Here is a 21,557-nt window from a genome sequence, read left to right as displayed (position 1 = left end):
AAAAACAGCACAAACTTCTCCCATCAACAGCCCTCAGTCCTAACCAGAAATGGGAAAAGAACAGTTTCCACAGCTCATTTGGTCCTTGGCTTCTCTGCCCCTCCAGTGTATCCCATATACCCTCCCTTTGCTTTAGGGGAAGGACAGACTAGAAACTGGACTGAGACCTCCCCCAGTGATCTGAAGCTAAGCTTGTGGGCACTATAGAAATGCTTAAGACGGAAAGACTGCAGACTCCTGTCATACTGGCAACTGAACAGCCTTCAAATCATAGCAGCTTTCAGCCCCAACTGAACTTGAACTCCTGCCCAAGTGCTATACAGATCCATACCCCAACACCAGTTCCCTAAGGCTAAGCCATAACCATCTAGCTGGTTGTATAATGTGGATAAAAACCAACCAAGCAACAAACAACTTATAATTTTTTCAGCTGCTTTTATATGTTCCTACTGTATTACTTAAAAAGAGGGTTGTTGGGTTTTTATTTTATTTGGGGGGGGGATTGCAGGCACTTATTCCATGATGCGGTAATGTTTATGGACTAATCTGTTTTGGCGTTTGGGAAAAAACAAACCTATTTTGAAACAGCTGAGATATCAAACTTTAAATATCATCTTTTGCTTCTGACCCTGTACATCTTTTTTTCCCTTGTTCTCAGAGCTACTGAAGGAATATTTAACACATCAATCTTCAACAGAAGAACACAGCAATTACATCTGGAGAAGGCCTGGTAGGCTGAAATCCTGGCCCCTTTGAAGTCGAAGGCAAAACTCCACTGACTCCAGTGTAACCTGGATTTTACCCATAGTCTGATTTTTCCCCCAATCCCTCAGCCAATGCAGGACAACTTTTGACAGTTTATTTAAATTATTATACTGTGACATTATCCAGGGGAACTGGAGATGAGATACAGTCTTTTGTCCAGATTGTCCGGTCAAATTCAGCCAAGTTTATATGAAATGAGTTTAGTTGTCCTTATGCAGTTCCCTTAGGATGGGCATCGATCTCACAAAAATCCACCACCATAAAATGGTAGTTATAACAATGCCTTGGTCATCTCAGCAAAGAGGCCAAATACTGACTATGGCACAGACACTGAACTATCCTCTTATCCCTAGGCTTAGTTCCTATAATTCAGGGTTGAGGCACATGGGCTAGAGTGTAGGGGAAACCAACACTGCTACTGCTGAGGCCGCACCTCTTCTGTGGATAGACAATATCAGTCTCCAGGTCCAACAATCTGATACTTTTCCTGGGCACAGCAAACATTTCTGAAAAAATATATTATGAAATAGGAAATGCAAGATGCTTCACAGAATAAGAGAATCTTAAGAGCCAATTCTTGAACCTGGGTGAAAAAGGAGCATCTGCAAAAATTCATATACATCTATTCCAGCAACAATGTATATATGCAAAGAGCTGTGCAAATCCTCAGCTTGGACCTGCAGAGGTCAGTTTGCACAACCACATGACTGAAGTTTTTTGCAGGTATGGAGGGTGCAATGCACATTTTTCCAGTATACCCATTGCATTGAAGGGCAGTGGATGCATGTGCATTTTTGCAGGTGTGCCAGGCTTGAAATTTTGTCCCTAAGAGAAAGAACATTGAGCGTCAAATTTAGACTTACTGTAAATGCATGCGACTCCATGGATTTCAGTGCCTAATTTTCACACACTTTTACTTAGATTATACATGCAAATGGGATATTTATGAATGCAAATGGCCAGTGCGACAAGTAAATCAGCATTTATGTTTGCAAATACCCAATTTGTGTGTGCAGTCACAGTAATTGTAGAAGTACATTTGAAAATCAAGCCCTGAGCCTATATCACAATCAAAGGAGAATGCTCTTTACATGGAGCAATGGGGTATCTATCCTGTGTTCAAGAGAGATATAAGCCAGGTGACATCCCAAAAGTATGTCAGGAATTCGTCATTCTGAATCCCATCATGAGTGCCTGGGCACAATGGGATTTTCACTTGGAAGTTTCTTTGCTGTGCATCCAGTAGTTGCTTAGGTCTTTCACTCTAAAGTATTTCTTGGCTAGTTCTAGTGGGTTTGATTTCTAAGCACAACATTTTTTAAATGTAGTTTCTGTTGTGTGAATTATACAGTGAATGCAGGCGAGCTCTGTGTACCATTGTCCCACAGGTAACTCGAAAAGAAAATTTCAAATGCCAGAGATGAAAGGGATGTTCTTCTGTCTCCCATAAATACTGCAGTTTCTACTTGTGGCTCTGTGCATTTGAAAGGCAGGAACATCTACAATCCGCTTTCTTATCTTTTCTTTTTAGAACATGTAATGCAGGGAAGCCCAAATATATTAGTGTCTTATCACTTTTCACTTGCCTTTTGTGTTTTCATGTGGATCATAGCTTCAGGTGATTCCCAGGGAACAGATGTTTTATTGAAAGCCTGACCCTGAGCATGTGCTGCTGGTACCAGCTTTTTTCTCTCATCTTCCCTCAGCCCCATGATTTACTCCCCCTGCTCTTCAGAAGTGACATCAAAAAGCAATGGTGAGGGCAGCTAAAACCAACTGCAGTAAAATGATGGGAAGCTGTAAGGAAGTGGTTTTATGTGAGGGTCTCAAAAGGTAGTTTCAGCCTGGGCCATGCTCAGCTTCTAGCACCTCACCAAGACACAGGACTGTCCTGTCCTGCCTCCTGTCCATCCAGTACGGTACACATTTTGGCAGTGGGGCTAGTGTGCACGAGGCATCTATGGACTTTCAAATCAAGATCAACAGGTGCACTTATAACATGTGTATGTTCCTGCTGTGCTGCAAAGCACCACTTTTTTGCATGCAAATTGGGCAATTAGGCATGCAAACAAGCACTTAGACAAAGATCCATTGCATATGTGCAAATCCTCATTTGCACAGACAAATGCAGAGTTGTACCAGCACAACAGATGCTCCTACTGTGATCTACTCTGCAGATTTGAACCAGAGGGTATGTCTACACTGCAATTAGACACCCATGGCTGGGCCAGGCAGGCTGACTTTGTCCCCTAGGGTCAAATTAATATCTGGGGCAACAAGAGAGTTATACCAGAGATTGATTTGTCCTGAGATGTTCAGAATAGGACAGTTATTTTTCATGTGTGCATCAGACTTTTCAGCACCTATCTGAACAGAACTTCTCAACCTGCTGAGTTCTAGTCTCTACTCTTCAGTACTCAATCTACATCTTTACTCTGACCAGGTTCTTCCACAGTGTAAGTCAGTCTTTTCCCCCTCCTCCAGAAAAACTGCTATAGCTTTACTAAAAAGAAAAGGAGTACTTGTGGCACCTTAGAGACTAACAAATTTATTTGAGCATAAGCTTTCGTGAGCTACAGCTACAGCTCACTTCATCTGATGCATTCAATAGCTTTACTATTACTTCTCAGAATCTCTCATGTCACAGCTGGACAGCATCTGACTCCAGTATCACCAGTGAAATCAAATGGATACATGTCTTGAGCACTGTAATATCATATACAATATCAATTTAGACCTCACACTGAAATGGCTCTAAATCCTTAATTTTTCACCCTTGTCTATGCATACAAGGCCCAGTTCTTAAATCTGGCCCACCATGCTTGGCAAAGGATCCAATGTGGCTGCACAACACCTTTTCTGTTCCCAGAATTTAGGGGCTGCCAGAGCATTTGAACTATTCTAACTTCTGTTGAAATTACAAAACACTATACTTTTAAATAGATGCTGAATTATTTAGTGCCTTTGCACTGTCCAAATGCTGTGTTCTTTTGGTAGATGATGACTTGGTTTACCTCCCAGCTCTTTTGTTATGACAGTCAGTAAATGGAGAGATATTGCACTCCTCAACAATTTATAAATAATAACCTGCATTAAGGATCATGCTCAACCACTGAGTTTGGGTTACAAATCAGGCAGTGACAGAGGTGAAGACATTTAGCTTACCTCCTGGAGGAAATGCCTGGCTCTGGATTTCTCTCAGGTGCTTAGACTGGAAGGCTTCATGGCCATTTGCTTCTTTAACACTTGGAACACAACAACCGTTTCCAAACATGGATCCACGAACTATTGGATCAGCTCTCGGTTTTCCAATGGGCACCTCAAGATAATAAACTAATAGTAATATTTATCATTTAGAGAGTGTCTACATAGAGAAGCTATTGTGAAATAAGCCAGGCTGTGAAAGAGTGCAATAGCTATTCCACAATAACTCTCCATGTGGACACTTTTATTCCACACTAACAGCCACACTTTATGTGGCTTAGGTTAGTCCACTCTTAGTGCAAAACGAGAGTGTCCACAGGGGGCGCTAGTGTGGAAAAGCTATTCCAGGCTATCTTCCTGCATAGACTAGCCCTTAGAAGGCACATATTTAAGGCAGCATGGATGGTTTAAAGAAGGGGTCCCAGAGCTGGAGTTCAAGCCCTTAGAAGTCTGGAGTTCTAATCCTGGTTCTACCACTGTGCAGCCTTGGACCAGTCACATCAACCCTCTGTGTCAGTTTCCCCATCTGTATGAGGGGGCTTTAGCATTTTCCTACTTCCCAGTGGTGTTATAGGGACACATTCATTAATGCTGGTCCAATATTTCAAATCCGCAAAGAGCTCTATAGTTTGTTAATTATTGGTATCATTGTTATTCTTACATTTGCCTCCTGGAAACACTCTACAAACTTTAATTAATTAACCCTCAACACCTGGCAGAGAAGGGAGGTAAGTATTCAGATGAGAGAGAATTCAAAGTATTCGTTTGTTGTAAACTTTGACAGTGCACTGAAGCTAACATTTTCCAACCTGGGCCTTAAAGCTGGCCTGCTAAATCCATATGCACTAAATATAAGTGGTCTGATTATGAGCTCTGCTGAGCACCCGCACATCCAGTTCATGTCAATGGGGAAAGACCGGTACTCAGTACCTTTGAAAATCAGGCCACTTTTATTTTGAAGTGTAACTATAGACTTAGAAGGATTCACTTTAGTCACCCAGGTTGGAAAATTTTAGACTATGTCAATAAAATTTTTTAATAGTCAGTCTAGATTATGTAGCATTATTGCTGCTTTAAAATGCTCCATTCATTTAAAAAATAATCAAATCTTTTCATCTCCTTTGGCATATTGCTTTTTCCCCCCTATAAAATAGAAAAGAATTTTATAAGCACTCTCACACAATACATAGTTCTAAATTTGCTTTACAGAACAAAACCCAAATCTTTGCTTTGCTGAAGGAACAAATTTGTATCTAACACTGTCCAGGTGAAGTAACCCAGCTACTGCTGTGAAAGGAGAAATCCACTTCCTTGCTTTCCAATGTAGTTAGCTGGAAATAGCCAGTGAAGGTGCATGACTGAAATAAATTCCTTTCACTTTATACCAGTGTAGTAGAATATTTCCTTTTTGACTCAGTGCATTTCTGTATGGCTCTCATTGTATCTCTGTGCTGTTTGCTCTGAATGCCCAAATGAAGCCTATGGCAAAATGTACTCAGTATCCCCAGACTGATTAAGTTGAAACAACAGGTGGCATGAAAAGAAAGTCCCATTTTCCCTTGTGTAGCTAACTGTTAAGTTGGTTTTATTAGGGATGAGCTTACGTTATTACATTCCCATGCCTTGCAATGCTCCATTTTAGGGTCTGCCAGGCTTTCCAGCATAAATCTTCATTTTTCAGGCTTAACAGCTCATCACACCAGGACGGTTGCCCTAGAAAAGAGGGATGATAGTTGTTATTATTTGAGAGACGTCCAGTGAGCGGTAAATTCTCTGCCCCAAGCCCTGCCTGAGTAACTGTCCTGAGCACTGGTGACTTCCTTTGGCACAGGGAGGCAGAAATCCTCTTCCCAAGGCTTTGGAGCAGCAATGGCTCCAGTCTATGTTGCTAATCTCACCCCAGGCTGGAGTAGTCTCCACAGTGCTCCTGCTCCATGGGAAAAGTATCTGTCTGTATACTTGTATGGCCCTCATCACTGCAGCAGCTAAGGAAATAGCTGGGGGATTCACAGGCTCTGCCCCTCCCCCTTCCTTTGCATACTCTCATGTTGCACACAGACAAGGAGTGCGTGCAGATCTGAGCTCCAGTCCCTTGTGTGGGCTCCCAAAATCTTGCCTCCTCCTGATGTGCACTCGAACTTCACTGGATCTGTACTTTCTGCACATGTACCTCCAGTGCACTCACAAAATGCCGACCTGTAATTCAGACTTAGTAAAGACCAATATGTGGTGAATATGACTATGAATATGTGGTGGTTTGCTACATTACATGCAGGATTTGCAAGGGCAATGGATGCGCTCTGCCTGGTATTTTGGGACCCTGGTTTGAAAATTTGGCCCATCGAGTGTTTCAGTTACACGAGATTAAAATGTACATTTTTGCAGGCGAGAGCAAAGGCCGGAGGAAAGGGAAAAGAGAATATTTTCAAAACAAGATGAAACACTGGATATACGCAGTATGCAAAAAAAATGGAGATGAGTGGGGCTATGGGACTGTCTTAAATTTCAGGTGATGCCATACCCCTCATTCTACATTCAGGTCACCATAGCACCATACCGCCAGACTCAGATTCCCTTATTCAGCCAGACCAGTCCAATGAAAACAGTTTCAGTATGAAGGGGTTGGGATGGGAGTTTTATGACTTTCCCCCAGAAAAGTCAGCTCAGATTCATCATCTAATTTTCAAGTAAGTAATTTATACCCAGCGATTCCTCTAAGGATACACATTGAGTAAACATCACAGCCCTGATTAGAACTAGAACCATTAATGGTCCCAAACCTTTACTATCGACATTAATTCACTACTCCTAACCCATACTCAGGTTGGCATAAGGCTAAGGAAAAGACTTGTAATTTCCTGTTAACCACTAGGAACTCAGTGCTGTTGTATTTTAAGACCAACACCAGAACCTTTTTATTTCTATGCTTGGTCTTAAAACCATTCTTTTAATCTGAAACTGAGCTGTTTGGGCCAACTGCTGTGTATATTATGATCCCATTCACTGAGACCAATGGTAAATCTAGTTGGTTGAATATTGGATTAGAAATTGGCACCATTAAATTGGTACCTGTGGTCTACTAATCCTAGCTGTCATTAACTGGCTGTGTGACCTTGGGAAACCACTGACCTATTTGCACCTCAGTTTCTCTGTCCTTTATATGGGAATAATGATTCTTGCTTTCACATTTACGGGCCAAAAATAATGTATTCTAGGGCTGACACAAAAGTTTCAACAGAAAATTTTCACTGACAGAAAATTAGATTTTCAACTAAATAAAAATTTTCAAGGAAAATATCTGATTTCCTACAAATGGAAAAATGAAAGATTTTTCATCAGAAAACTGAACATTTTTTCCTTCAAAATCTGCTGAAAACTGAAGAAAACCCATTTAAAACCCATTTAAAGTTTCCAGATTTCTTTTTTAATTAAAAATATAAATTTTCCGTGGGAAAAGAAACTTGAATCAGCTTTAAGATATGCACTATTATTATTCATTTATTAACTGAAATCTTGAATTAATTAGAGCTTAGTTTTGCCCAATGGGTTTGGCCAAGCATGCCAACATACATAGTCACCACCACATCCCAGGGCTGGTCAGTTCCCTCAGACAGTTGCTGAATCTATAGATATCAAAACGTCCTCCCCGACTGCTTCAAATGAGCTGTAGGTGGAGGAACGCAGCTAAGCTTGGTAACACTCTAGAGCTTCTTCTGGGCCAAATGCTGGCCTCACTGATGTCACTGTTCATGCAAACCTGGAAATCAGGCTAGAAACTTCATGAAAATCAGCCCAATCATGATATTTCCAGCTGGGCCAGAAACAGAATATGGGCTAGGCTATATACAGTTTTTGTACCAATATAACTATTATGGTTAGGGATGTGATTTTTTTTTATTGAAATACACAACCCCTAGTGAGGATGCAGTTATACCAATACAGAAGTGCCTTATTCCAGTATAGCTTATTCCTCTTCCTATAGAGGAATAAGTTATACCAGCATAAGTATATTTATATTGGTTTAACTACATCCATCCTCAGGGGATTGTACCCCTTTAACTGTACTGGTAAAGGGGTACACCTTGTGCGTGCATACAAGGCCTATCCCTTCTTGTATGTGTTCACTTTCAGTCAGGGATGAAACCAGGAAGCACAGAAGCACCCAGGGAAAATGAAAACAAAAGAAAGTTAACTGGATATTTTCAATCATCAGAAGAGTTGAGTTAGTGTTTCAGAGGCAAATTTAGGCTATTTTTGCTTTTCAAACCATTACTCCATCTCTCATTGGGTCTGCAGAACTGCCTGGCATAAAGTATAAATGTCACACAGGCTGGGAAGGTGTTCAGCACTTTCTGCTGCACACCAGCTTCCCTCGGGTATATCCCTGACAGGTGTAACACAGAGAGGCAGCCATCCCCCAAGCTCACAGCTCCTGCATTATGCATCTCTGTGTTGCTAGGTTTGGTCTTATAGGTTTTTTTTTTCTCCCCCTTCTCATCTCCCTATGATATCAAATGTGCTTCTATTGATTTCCTCCCTGCATTTGTTTTTGTTATTCATTATTAATGGGATCATTTTTCCATCCTTCGTGCATGAAGGCAAATTTTGTGTAAAAATCAATTGAGTGAGCGCCGCCAATGGCTTGTTTGGTTTTCTTTGCTTTCATCTCCTGTGTGCAGTCCCCGGGAGACGGAGAGCAGGATATTAGGGAACAAGCACAGAATGGAAAAAAAAATCAATTGTTAGTGGTTCAGAAACCATGTAAGGGACCTGTCTTGCCAAATCTCTTTCAGTGCAGCATGCACTTTATTGAGCTTTCCCCCTCCCAGCCCAGGTTGGATTGTTCCTTCTCTACTCCCTTGCCCACTGCAATCATTAAAGGGGAACTCCTTTTCCCATAATGATCACAGCCAGAAATGGGGGTGGAGTTTTCTTTTAAAGGAATCAATTATTACAGGATGATTCCACAGAACCACTGAACATGGGTAATACCTGACCCAGCCCAACCCCTCCAGCGTATGAAAGACTAAACATATTGGAGCCCAATATTACAAAGTACTGAGCGCCTCAAGATTCATTGAGACTAATGGGAGTTAAGGACATGTTACATCTCATCTGAGCTAGTCATAACTTTAAAGGATCTAGCCCCTAAGGAGCAGCTTCTGGGTGTTGTAATACTAATACTGCCTTGCAAGGAACTAAAGGGTCACTTCTCCTGTCCTTCTAAATGCCTAGCTCCAAGTGATGTCAACGTGAGTTTCCTCAGCATAGACAAAGAATATCAGACATCTGCATTTGCTGCCACAGCCTGAACTCAGATCACATCTGAGATAGTGTCCTGGAAGACATCACCAACTACAGACTCTCTTCCTTCCCTAAAAATCCACCCAGCTACTGTTGAGCGCAAGAGAAACCCTATATGCCAGTCACAGTATAGATCTCATACAACATGGTACCCTGTTAAAAACCCTGGGTGAAATTCCTGGCTCCACTGAAGTCAATGGAAGCTTTGCCATGGACTTCCCCCCTGGAATTTCAATGGAATTACACCAGAGGTAAATTTGGCCCAGAGAGCCACAGTGGGGATGGGGGAAAGGAGGAGGGTGCTAGAAGCCCAGTGTAGACTAGATTTAAATTAAAAAGCCCAGTGTAGACTAGACTTAAATTAAAAAGATCAGGCTCCAGGAAGGTGTGAATGCCTTTTTGCTATATTGCTGTAGTAACTTGTGGTGGAGTACATTGTCATACAAGTGTTATCTCCTCACGATACAGAAGATAATATAATTTCACGGTCATGGTGTAACAACATCACATTACCAATACTAAAGTGTAGCAGATCTGACTCGTTGCAGAGGTTCTCAAGTCTGAAAGTTGCCCTTGGCTCCTGTTCATAAGGGGCTTTTGACAATTGCATCATGGAGTCCCAGTTTGGTCTTAGCTTTCATTACATGGCTACAAGGTGTGAAAAATTCAGTGTCATATCATCTCTACATAATTCTCATTTGGTCTCCAAGGTTTAAAGAAATATAATCATCTCCTACTGCAAGTCCAAGTCTATTTAATGTAATACTTGATCTTAAAACAGGATTATAGGAGGTTACATTTATTTAAAAAAAAATACCTAGGAACAACAACCTCTTAACACCAGAAACCTGGAAGCCCCAAGGGACAAGAGTAGTTTGACTCACAGGCTCAGTTCAGCCCTGGGAAACATTAATGAACAAACCTAAGGTCCTGATCCTGCAAGGACTTCTGCACGTGAATAACTTTTTGTACTGCGACCCATGGGACTATTCACTCACTCTGTGTGCCTAAGACTTTGCAGCATCAGAGGGTAACATTTTATTTACTTTAGTTGTAGTTTGCCAGTTACCTTTTCTGCATCATTCTTGATTGTAATCTTGTTGCTCTGCCCAGATGGGCTAGCTCTTTAGAATTTGTAGTTTTGACATGTTTACTTTGCTGGTTCTTGAAAGTTCTTTCTCTGTAGGAAAACAAAAATTTAAATAGGAAAAATATGTATAAAATAGCAGATAATGACAGCCCATTGATAGTTCAAACTACTGAGAGCAGATCAGGGTCTGGCCTTTTGTCTATATAGACCTGGGGTGAAATCTTGGCCCCTTTGAAATTAATGGGAGTTTTGCCATTGACTTCAATGGGAATAACATTTCACCTCTGGATTCAACCCTGATTCAGTCACAGAGATGAAAAGGAGTTAGGTGGGTCTCATGCTAAACTTCCCTTAAACACATTGCAGGTTACAAGGATACAGTATTATACACAATTCACAGGAAGCTCAGAACTGAACTAGCTTGTGTTGATGGTGAGAAAGACTGAAGTTCATTTCACCAAGTGTACCTGGAATATTAGGACAGTGACGGTTCAGGATTGAGGCGGACTACAAAAATATGTTTCCCATTCCAGAAGTGAATAAGAATGGGTGTTGCAGGACAGAACTGCAACATATTAGTCAGAGCACTGAAGGAAATATTCCCATGACACCTGCCAGCAATGTGCCTCCGCTAGCCAATACTATTGGTCCCTCACTTTAAATAGGCCCTAAATCAATTCACAAATGATATCAAATAATCAGCACCAACAGTTAGAAGATCAGTTCAGTATAAAACTTACTTCTCCTCTGGATTTAATGAAGGAATTTGGAGCTTTGCAATGTCTCAAACAGATGAGTCTTGTATATTTCACATCTTTGGTACAGAGAACAAACAGCAGCCCCGCTGCTCATCCATTCAACCATGTTTAAAGAACAATTAAAGTGAATATAGTAAGGTTCTAAGACAGACCATCATCTCACCATCTGGAGAAGTGATTGTCCACCACCGAGACTTTTATCTCACAGGTGAGCCTGTTCATGGAGAATGTTAAGCAAGTTCGCAGATAGAGTAAAACTGAAGTTTTAGTTAGATTCCCCTTTTTAATATCTTGTGCTGACATGTCTGGGACTGGAGTGGGTGCATAGGGAGGACACAACACAGCAGGGATGAAATAAAAAAAATTAGTCAGCTCTCTGCATTTGGTGTACCAAGCTGTGTTCCAAGTAATCTTGCTCTCCACACTTCCATAGACAGCTTTGATGATAAAAAAGCAAAGGGTTTGTAATGTGACTCATTTTAAAGAAAAAATGTAAAATAAAAAAGAGGCACAAGTCCTACATCCTAAATAAATCCTGTTTAGATTACACAGGTAGGCCTGATCCTGCCATTATACTTCAATGAAATTAGTACCAGGCCTTTATAACTAATGATTTATTAGGCAATAGGATGGTTTATAGGCTTGGTAGTAACCCTTTCACCTTTAGTTTGCTAGTTTGAATCCAACCTAAATCAGTAGTGGCTGAAAGGAATAATCATCAGATAATTGTTTGGCATTCTACGTAAAATAAATTTGAGGGCTCAGCCTAGTTCCTAGCATTAGTGTTCACATCACACACATGCACCATAGACACAACTGTCACTGCTTAAAAAAGAGGCACTGAACTGCCTTCACCCTGAGAGGTAGCCCATCAAGGTTCAGATTGAGGGAGACAATGATGGTGAAGTTTCTACCAGTCTTATATTTGTTCTGCAAAAATAGGACTTCAGTTCCCAGGATTGTCAGCCTGTATCCTTTCTCCAGCACTAGAGCCCAAAAAATAAAAAAATCCCATGAAATGACATATTAATCCCTGCCGTGCCATTGGAATTATATTCCCAATATCATAGAAACAGATCTTTAAATCCAGCACCAGCAATCTACAGGGTTATGTAAGCAATTTCTCACCACAGCTGAAAAAAAAATCACATTGCTCCTCTGATTTGACTTCAATTTTGTTGGAGTGGCAAGCCTGGATCATTATTTTTATATAGGTAAGTATTTAAATGTTTTTGAACAAACAGGACCTTAAATAATTTGCAATCAGAGATAATAGATACCATGATTCACGTGTGATGCATTGCAAGAAGGCAGCAGAGTTGTATCAGGGAGGAATTTGGCCCAATACGTCCACATCACAAAAAACATGATATGACCTGGCACAATTCAACAGTTAATAATAAAATAATGATGACTGTCTATTCTCAGAAGCCCAAGGGCCAAATTTAGACCTGGCATGAGCAGGTACAGATTTAACTTTAAAAGAGCTGTATTTGCTTATACCAGGTCTGAAAATGACCCCAATAGTGCAATAGAAAAAGTGCTGTGGGTCACACTCAAAGTGCATTAACAGATCAATGTGGAAGAACTATACACAGAACCTTTGTACATTGGGCCTGAGTTTCCTTTCAGCTACAGCTGGTTTACACATCTGAGTGTGACCCACAGCACTTTTTCTATTGCACTTTTGGGGTCATTTTCAGACCTGGTACACATCTGTAATACTATTGGCTTCAGTGGAGTTACTTGATGGTGTGTATGCATGTGTGTGGGATCAGAATCCAGCCCAATACACTTGACTCTAACTAGTGCTATCAGTCTCTTGTATCCATCAATGCAAAAGCCACCCCTAAGGTATTGGTATGTGGTAGTTTTATATTCATGTGGTGCTACATTTTGTTTACATCAAGAGAAAACTATTCACCTTTTCTCCCTCTTTCCTAAGGAACAAACACAGGCCCTGATCCTATTCCCACTGATGTCAAAGAGCATTTTGCCACTGGCTTCAGTGAAATCACCACAACCCATATATTGTTGTCTATTTGTAATCAGAGCTCTAAGGGACTTATACAAAATTGCCACAAAATTGGACTGGTCCAGGAAAAAAAAAAGCCTGCAAACCCAGCCTATTTTTCCACCCTTTACCATAATGAGAATGAAAATAAAAATATTTTACTCTCCCATTTAAAAAGTTCCTTTCCTTAGGTGAATGTAATCACAAAATATTCTTCATCTGGTAACTCAGCTTTAGTTGGGCTTTAGCAAGGCACACCCTAGAACTAGAGCTGCCTGGAAAACAATTCCATTTTGGGACAATTTTTGATGTTTCAGAATTTGTCTTTGTTCCTTACTGGAATGAAGACCAAACCTTTTGACCATTTTCATGAAATGGAATTGTGGCAGAAACATCCATTTTTCTGATGGAAAAAATATCAGGTTTTATATTCAAGTCTCTTTCTCGCTCTCTCTCTCTCTCTCTATTGTGACCAGAGAGTTCATCCTGGATTTCAGAAACCTTCCCATCAAAAACTTTGTCAACGTTTCAACTTCAATGAAACAGAAAATTTTGACAAAAAGTGTTGTTGAAAATGTTCTATATCTTATTTAGAACTAAAGGGGGGGGTTAGGATGGATTTCAAAAGGAATTTAAGAACCATGGATGTCAGAATCTAGCATAAGGGGAAAAATCCTGGACCTACTGAGTTTTGCCATTGACTTCAATGAGGCTAAGAAATTACACCTGCATTGGTAGCTTTCAGGTGATACATTTCTGTTAGGATCATATACATTGCCTACTTGGTAAGGTAGGTCTGACTAACCTAGCAGCTTCAGAGCCTGATGCTCACACACACCGATATTTTCCTTTGGATAAGAGAAAGCTACATTTGCTATAATCTTCTAAACAAAGATCCAGAGAGAGCTGAGAGACTTGGAAAAGTCCATGCTAAGAGGACAGAGTGTACCGCTTTCATATTGGCTGTAACAACCCTGGCTTCATTTTTCTGCCCCTCATGCTAATAATTGTATTTTTTATTCATTCAATTACAAGGAAATGGGCACAAGACATTTATATTAGCAAGCTTAACGCTCAGCTAATGGAGGAGCCTAATGACTAATTGATCAGCTCCCAAGCACCATTACAGCGCAAAATGGCTTAGAGGAATTGATGCAATTAGTTTGGGTTTGGTAGCGATTGAGTGCATATAAAAGTAAGCCCTGATTGAAGAGGGGTGGATACTGACTAGCTCTACTTAGGAGGTGAGCAGCCAGGAAGAACCTCAAGCACCATCGGGCTACACTAACCAGCCCCTTTGTTGTAGGGGAGTGAGGGTGCGCTGCACAATGGGGATGTGGGGGCTAGTCGCCCAGGCCCGTAGCCAGAACCCTTCCCAAGGCCAGTTCGCCACGAATTGGGGGGGAGGGGGTAATTACAGGTTGCGGGTCTGCTCCAGGCAGTGGGAAATGAAGGAGGAATATGCGCTGGGGGGAGGGGGTATAACGGGAGGGGAACGTGGCCTACAGGCCCCTTCTTATGAACAGCTCCGGAGCCTGGGAACCCAGGTCAGCTGCTTCCTCTTCTTCCCCCCGAGGAAACAAGGGGCTTTGCTCAGCTCCCACTGAAGTCCACGTCCACGCGAGTTTCGTGTCGATTTGACGGGGAGCAGGATCGGCCCGAACTGCTCCCCTGCCTGTTGTTTGCACGGACCCGCTTCTTCTTTAAGCCTGGCTTAAAACCCTACTCGGCCATCGTCCATTCGCCTCAGGCGGGCGCGCGCGCGCGGGGGTAACGTTACGCCCGGCCCAAGGTTCGAAAGGCCCCGGCCTCCCCGCCGGGTTCCCGCTCTCGTCTGCCGGCGCCTGGCGGCAGCGCGAGCGCCCTACAGGCGAGGGAGCAGGCTTGGGCGTTGGGTGCACGCTATTGTAACCAAACGTCCGGGCATTTGCAAACACACACACACACCCCTCCCCCCCCCCCCCAATTCGACGTTCGTTCCTTTGGAGGTGAGGGTGAAAGAGCTCTCCACCCCCTCCCCCCAGCTCTGCCAACCTCCTTCTCAGCGGCTGGTTATCCCTCAGACGGAAAGATTTGCAAAGCCGCTAAAAACGCGGGGTTTGCCTCTAACTCCAGCACGAGCCAGTGGAAGGCTCCCAGCCTCTCCCGGGTTGGTCTCCGCGGACGGGGCAGCCCCCTTCTGGGCTTCCTGTGCCGTTAGGGGGCTCCCGAGCGGGGAGGAGAAGCAGAAGCGCCAGCGTCTTTGCCTGGCGGCTGCTCGGGCCGGACTAGAGCGTTTTCTCGCCTTCCTGTGCAGAGAAGTCGTTGGGCCGCAGGAGCGCCAGCTCCCAGGGCCAGCTCAGGGAAAGAAAGTGTAACTTGAGTCATTGTTAATGAGCAGGGGGGCGCCTGGTTTGGGGAGAGCGAGCGACGTGGCCACAGAGTGGGGCAAAGGCCCTGCCGCTCGCAGTACCCAGCAGTGGGCTCTTTGAGACTGGGGGGAGGGGGTTTCCCCTAAAGCTCGCTAGCGTCCAGCTATCCCCAGCCAAGCCTGGCCCTCTGAATTTCGCTCCGAAGGGAGAGACATAGGTGACAGATTTACCAGGTCTCAGAACCAAATAAATCTAGGCACCCACACTTCAGCTGTCTGTAAATAAACTACCGTAAGCACACACGCACAGAGATCACGCACGTATCCTACCCCCAGAGAGATTATTCATTCTCCCACAGATTACGCACTTCTTTCCTTTGGCCACTGCTGTCAAGCAAAAGGGTCTGGGTTCTTCAAAGTGTTATAGTTTAACTTTCCACCAGCAGCATCTCCTTGTGAACTCTGCCTTTGCTTTTGCTGGCAACAGAGCACAGTGACTTTCTTGCCCAAATATCCTAGTCCGAGTTGAGAGAGATTGCAACCAAAAACAAGCTCACTGCAAATCTACGCTCTGCTCGTTCTGGTGTTAGAGACAAGCGGGCGGTTTGCTACCATTCCTCTGTTAGGAGACCATAGAAGATCTAGCCTTCTCTGCCCCCAGGTCCTTCAGGGCAACATTAGTACATTTGCTCCAAAAGGATTAAATCTTGCTTCAGACAGTTTGTGACTAAGAGCAGGGAGCCATTAGCAGCACTTTCCAAACCAGGCAGCTGATAAAATAATAAAATACAACAGCCATCTTATAAATAAAAGATACGGTGCTAAAAGAGGGTTGTTTTTTTGTTTTTTTTTTTTAAGAAGGCATCTCTTCTGAAAGTGGGATCCAGGGAAAAACTTGGAGAAAGTTCCCTACATCAAACAAAAGCATTTAGCAGCCGCAATGATCTGTCCAGTTCTGAAATCCAGAACGCCTTGCTGCTAAAGCCCGAAGGAAGGAAACAGCATTTTGAGGGTTTAAGACATGTTCTCAGTTCAGAGTTGTATCGGGAGGAATAAAAATCATATAAGCCAGGAAAAGAGGAAAATAAGAAGCTGGTGCATTATTCAATCACCTTTTAAATTGAATTGGTGTTTTCGTTTTTCTAGCATCTGGTTGCTGTATTTGTCAGATATTTATTGGATCAAAATATTTGACCTGGCATAGAAATACCGGCTACCTTGATTCCAGAACAACGCTTCTGGCTAATTTATTAGAGCCCATATTTTAACCCCACATTTAGGAAATAATTTCTCTATCTGAAACTCCAAAAATAACTTAAACAACCACCACCAACTACAGCTTCTTGTTTTTGTTGATCTTGATATCTTGGCTGTAAAACAAACAAACCCACAAATAAATATAATAGGTGACGTTAATAGGATTTTAAGGATTGAGAAAAATATTAAAAATATATCTTACCTGGACTTAACAAACCCAGCCATGCCCTTATAGAGTATCTGCTGAAATCCTAGTGGACAGTAGTGAAAGGAGGCAGCCTGAATTGCTTTTGCCCTTTTTATACTACGATAGCCAATTAATATTGCATCACCCTTATTTTAAATTTTCAAAACCCACAATATAATGTAATGGCATAAGGACATTTATTATTAAAGGACATTTGATTGGGGGAAAATCATTGGGACTGATTAGTAAGAAATAGAACTAGGAAACTCTGAGAGGTTTAGCATTCTAGTTTCTTAAAAGCCCTAAAATTGAAACGATGGATTTGTAAGGTGCTTTCCCAAAGGTGGGGAGGAGGGGTGAAAGAGAGAGATTCCCTCATCTAAGGTTTGATGTTTGACACTCATTGAAATGCTACCGTGAAATATTCAGAAGATACTTTGGCTTCGATCATTAATTTTTAATCGTTAAGGTGCTTCTGGGATTCATAAATAAAAAGCCCCCTTTTTTCTTTTAAACAGCATTAGAAATGAAGCTTTCAGAGAGTTGGTTGAGCGATTTTTTAAAATTAAATTTTAGAGAATGAAATTCTTCCTGTAACTGTCTGGATGAGAAGAATGAATCCCCGTCGCTTCCAAAACTTAACTAAACTTGGGGCATTTGTTTTGCAAAGGGGAATTGGTTTTATTCCTAATTTGAATTACACGTAGCCTAGGAACTAGTGAATAAACATAACGAGATCCACGCACAGTAGGAATCTATCGGAATCTGGTAATTTACATTTTATAGATGGAAATAATACATTTTCTGGCATAGAGAAATTATGACCGCCTTGGGAAAAAATATGGAGATAAATCAATACATGGAAAAGTCAACAAACAAGGAGGGGAAACTTTATAGCTTGTAGAAACAGTCATAATAATACAAGAAAAAGATAACAGGTTAACTGGGAAGGATGATTCATTACGATTTAAAAATCCCTTTTCATTGTCCAGTGGAAAAGCACTGTCTAAAGTTTATTATTACTGCACATTTTATAATATTCTGTTCCGCTTCATCCGACCTGCTTTCATCTCTGAAAAGAAAATTCTCCATTCGGGTTGAAAAATAAAGCATTTATTTCAGAAGTTTATCCAAGGGAAAACAACGTTTCAGCATTTATCCCGAGGAATGAATGAATGAACGAACGAACGAATAAATAAATAAATAACCACACACAAGCACATAAACTATGAGATAATAACTAAAATATGAAACATATGGGGGTGGGAGGGAGAAAGCTCATTGCAAATATTGAACCACGAATGTGTTACAAGAACCCTTACCAACTTTGTTGATTACAAAACTCAGATACAGGGTTTAATTAAAACGGAAAAAAATTCCTTGGATTAAAAAAAAAATGAAAAAAACCCCCCCCACCATCATCGAGTGGAGACATTATTGAAGTGATTGCAGACAAGTCCATGAAGTTACAGAGCTACTGTTAATTCCGCCAAGTCTCTATGATGATACAGTCCCAGTGCTGTGGCTGCAAACCCAAGTGAGTGCACTGTACAAGTCTGTGGTGGGAATCTATGGAGCTGAGACGTAAAACTGTGTTCAGACCAAAGCAAGAATACCACTTCTTTCCCCAATTTAATCTCTTGTCAAAAAAAGTCAACTAAATAAGAGAACTTGTTTTAAAGGTGAATTAAAAAATCTAGGCAATACACCTGGAATCTAATTGGAGATAGTTGTGTGTAGTTGTGTGTGTGTGTTAGTGTCAGGGGGAAAGAAAAATTCACACTAAGAGCAGCCAGAGTATTTCGCTGAGTAAAAATAGGTTGATTTGCTTTTCTTCACCAAAGTTTAGAAGTATAAAACAATTGTTCATGTATCTCAGGTTAAGATTGGTCCCTCTACCAGGCGTTCCGGTCCTAGAAGGCGATGAGATATAGACTCACACAAAAAAGCATAGGTAGAATTTGACCTCCGGGTATAATCATGACATTCTGAAAATAGTCTTTTTATTTTTAAATATAATTCACAAATCTTAATAAATATGTATCCTCTGGTTTCACCTCAGGGGCATTTCCCCTCTCCATCCCCTTCCCCTTAAATCTATCTTTTTGTTTTTATTGCAACTGTGTTAGAAAGAAGACAATTCTCCCACCTCTCCAGTACCTCTCAGCTTCCAACTCTTCCAAAAGTGACACGCGGTTTACATTCTAGTGCACAACAGACACAACAAAAGTGAATCTCAGCCGAGGAGCAACCAGGAGAAACTTGGTTTGTTTTTGTTTTCAAGAAGACAGGACAAGAAAAGGGGGAGGGGGAAAATAATCAGCGTGATGGGGAAGTTAATGGCTTTGTTGGTCGGTCGGTTTGAGTGAGAGACCTCACGGAGATCCCTGCTCTTTATTTGAATAAAATATATAAAAGTCCAGGCTTAGAAGAACCAGCAGCCCACCCCGTCCAGCCCCTGGCCGAGTCAATGCACGGCGGAGTACTTCATGCGTTTCTGTTTCTGTCTCTGGTTGCAGAACCAAACCCGCACCACGTTCTTTTTCAGGTCCAGTTTCTCCGCTATGGCTGCGATCTTCTCCGAAGAGGGTCTGGGCTGGATGGCAAAATAGGCTTCCAAGGAGCGCTTCTCCGGGGCGGCGATGGAGGTCCGCTTGCGCTTCCTCTCGCTGCCACTGAACAGGTCCGGCTTGGTGTTCTTCTCCCTGTAGGCAGCCTCAGCCTCCTCCAGCCAGGCTTGGAGTACGGGTTTCAGGGCGATCATGTTGTTGTGGGACAGGGTGAGAGACTCGAACCGGCAGATGGTGCTTTGGCTGAGCGAGCCCACGCCGGGGATCTTGAGGTTGGCCAGAGCCGCCCCTACATCTGCCTGGGTCACCCCCAGCTTGATCCGCCTCTGCTTGAACCTCTCAGCGAAAGCCTCCAGCTCCCTGGGATCCGACTCCACGTCGCTGATGCAGGACATGCCGTTGTGAGCCGAGACCGGGTGCGGGTGCCCCATGCCCATGGCTTGGTGCAGGTGCCCCATGGCGCCCAGGTGGTGCGGGTGAATCTGAGCCGACATCACCGTGTGGTCGGGGGCCCCCATGCCGCTCACGGTCAGCGTTGGGGAGATGTGGTCCAGGAGGTCTCCATCCAACCCTGGGTGCACCGAGTGGTGGGGATGCGAAGTCAGGGCCGACGGATGCGAGATGGGCGCTGTGGAGGAGGTAGACGTGCATGGGACACTGCTCATGGTATGGTAGGTCGCGTCTGGCTTGAACGGATGGCTCTTGCCGTGGGAGACAATATCCACAGCCGCCAGAGCTTCAGCGCGGGCCAGCAGAGTCTCATCAAAGCTTCCAAATATATTGCCCTGGAGCTGCAAGCAAGAATGCGCATATTGGAGTCAGTGGGGAATACTGTCAACTCAGGATTAAAAAACATTTCCAAGCACAGAGATTCCTCCTCAAAGCTCAGGTCATAAAAATTAATATGAAGGCAGCAGCTTTGCTTGAATAGACATGTGGATCAGAGACAAGAGTGAGAGAGAGAGAAGGGGGGGGGAGAGAGAGAGAGAGAGAGCGGTTCAGAGATATGCGATTGTTCTGGCGACATGAAAAAAACATTAAGCAAGTGCCTGTCAAAAAATGTGCCTTAAAGCAGTAATTATGCTTAAGCTACATACCTGCGGGGCTGGAAGGCAAACTCTGCGCATCGCCTCTGAACTGGAATGCAAGCTGGAGTACTTGGGCTCCTGCAGGGCAGGGTGCATAGTGAAAGGCTGCTTGGTGTTCATGGCCATCATCTTTGCACACCTTGCAGGTAAGCAGCCCCTGACATAGATTCAGGGTTGTCTCTCTGGCTTGCTTCTGTCAAAGTGAGCTATTTTCAATGACAGAGCTTCCCTCTCTCTCTCCCCCCACCTGCTTCTTCACTCATCTTACAAGCCGCCTGCCAGGAATGGGACCAGCACACTGTGCGCAGGCGTGCTGCACTGGAAGAATAAAAGGAAAGTAGCCCTTGGAGTCAAAGGTAGTTAGGAGCAAAGATGCCTCTGCCCTGACCCGGCCGTTGATTGAAAGGGAGCAGCAGGGTTCTTCAGAGCGCTGGGGTTGGTTTGAAAGGCCGGTCGCCTGATCCTCATAGAAAATGCTTGTTCATATTTTAAAATCAAAGTACAATTAAATTCTAAGGAATAAAGCAAAATCCCAGTGCAAGCCCTCCCCACTTTTCTCAGTTCCCCTGGCTGCACTCTCTGGGATTCGGGCTCTCAGACAGGGCGGGAGCAGAGTGGTCAGTACACTTAACCACGGGGAGAAACAGGTTTGTCATACACAGAGCGCCGCTTTGTCATCTGAGGTTCTGCTGCGGAACCCCACGACACAAGTGAGATCAATCGGCCTGTTGGAGGAATGTCACTGCTTCAGCCAGGTGCCAGCCGACGGGTTTAAGATGGGAACCCTGCAAGAAAATGCACAATCCGCCGGTTCGATCTGTTCAAGTCTATGTGCAAACAGAGCAGAAAAGCCTCAGTACATGGATGGGGGAGGGGAAGAGGAACAGGTGCTGATCCTATTTAAATCAATAGCAAAACTCTCATTGACTTCAACCAGCAGGAGCAGGCAGGCCCTTGCAGATGGGATAGT

At 43.0% G+C, this 21,557-nt stretch overlaps 1 protein-coding gene and 1 long non-coding RNA gene across 2 annotated transcripts; both read right to left on the bottom strand.

The window, feature by feature from the left end:
• Window positions 1-5,600: 5,600 nt before the first annotated feature.
• Window positions 5,601-15,263, bottom strand: LOC140916497 (uncharacterized). Its single transcript, XR_012160529.2, has 3 exons — window positions 15,170-15,263; window positions 10,343-10,453; window positions 5,601-5,682 (listed from the first exon to the last, which is right to left on the bottom strand). It is a non-coding gene; the product is annotated as an uncharacterized LOC140916497 (long non-coding RNA).
• A 2,857-nt stretch (window positions 15,264-18,120) lies between these two features.
• On the bottom strand, window positions 18,121-21,149 carry POU4F3 (POU class 4 homeobox 3). Its single transcript, XM_073355733.2, has 2 exons — window positions 20,597-21,149; window positions 18,121-20,290 (listed from the first exon to the last, which is right to left on the bottom strand). The coding sequence occupies exons 1-2, from the start codon at window positions 20,714-20,716 to the stop codon at window positions 19,397-19,399; spliced, it is 1,014 nt and encodes a 337-aa protein (XP_073211834.1). The 5' UTR covers window positions 20,717-21,149; the 3' UTR covers window positions 18,121-19,396.
• Between the last annotated feature and the right edge of the window lie 408 nt (window positions 21,150-21,557).

This window comes from Lepidochelys kempii, chromosome 8 (genome assembly GCF_965140285.1).
Source record: "Lepidochelys kempii isolate rLepKem1 chromosome 8, rLepKem1.hap1, whole genome shotgun sequence".
In the NCBI taxonomy this organism is placed as follows: Eukaryota; Metazoa; Chordata; order Testudines; family Cheloniidae; genus Lepidochelys; species Lepidochelys kempii.
This window is presented reverse-complemented; position numbering and strand designations above follow the sequence as displayed.

Coding starts and splice junctions, on each gene's coding strand:
- POU4F3 (XM_073355733.2), bottom strand. CDS start 20,716: ATGATGGCCATGAACACCAAGCAGCCTTTCACTATGCACCCTGCCCTG. Junction 20,291..20,596: donor TTTGCCTTCCAGCCCCGCAG/GTATGTAGCTTA, acceptor TCTTGCTTGCAG/CTCCAGGGCAATATATTTGG.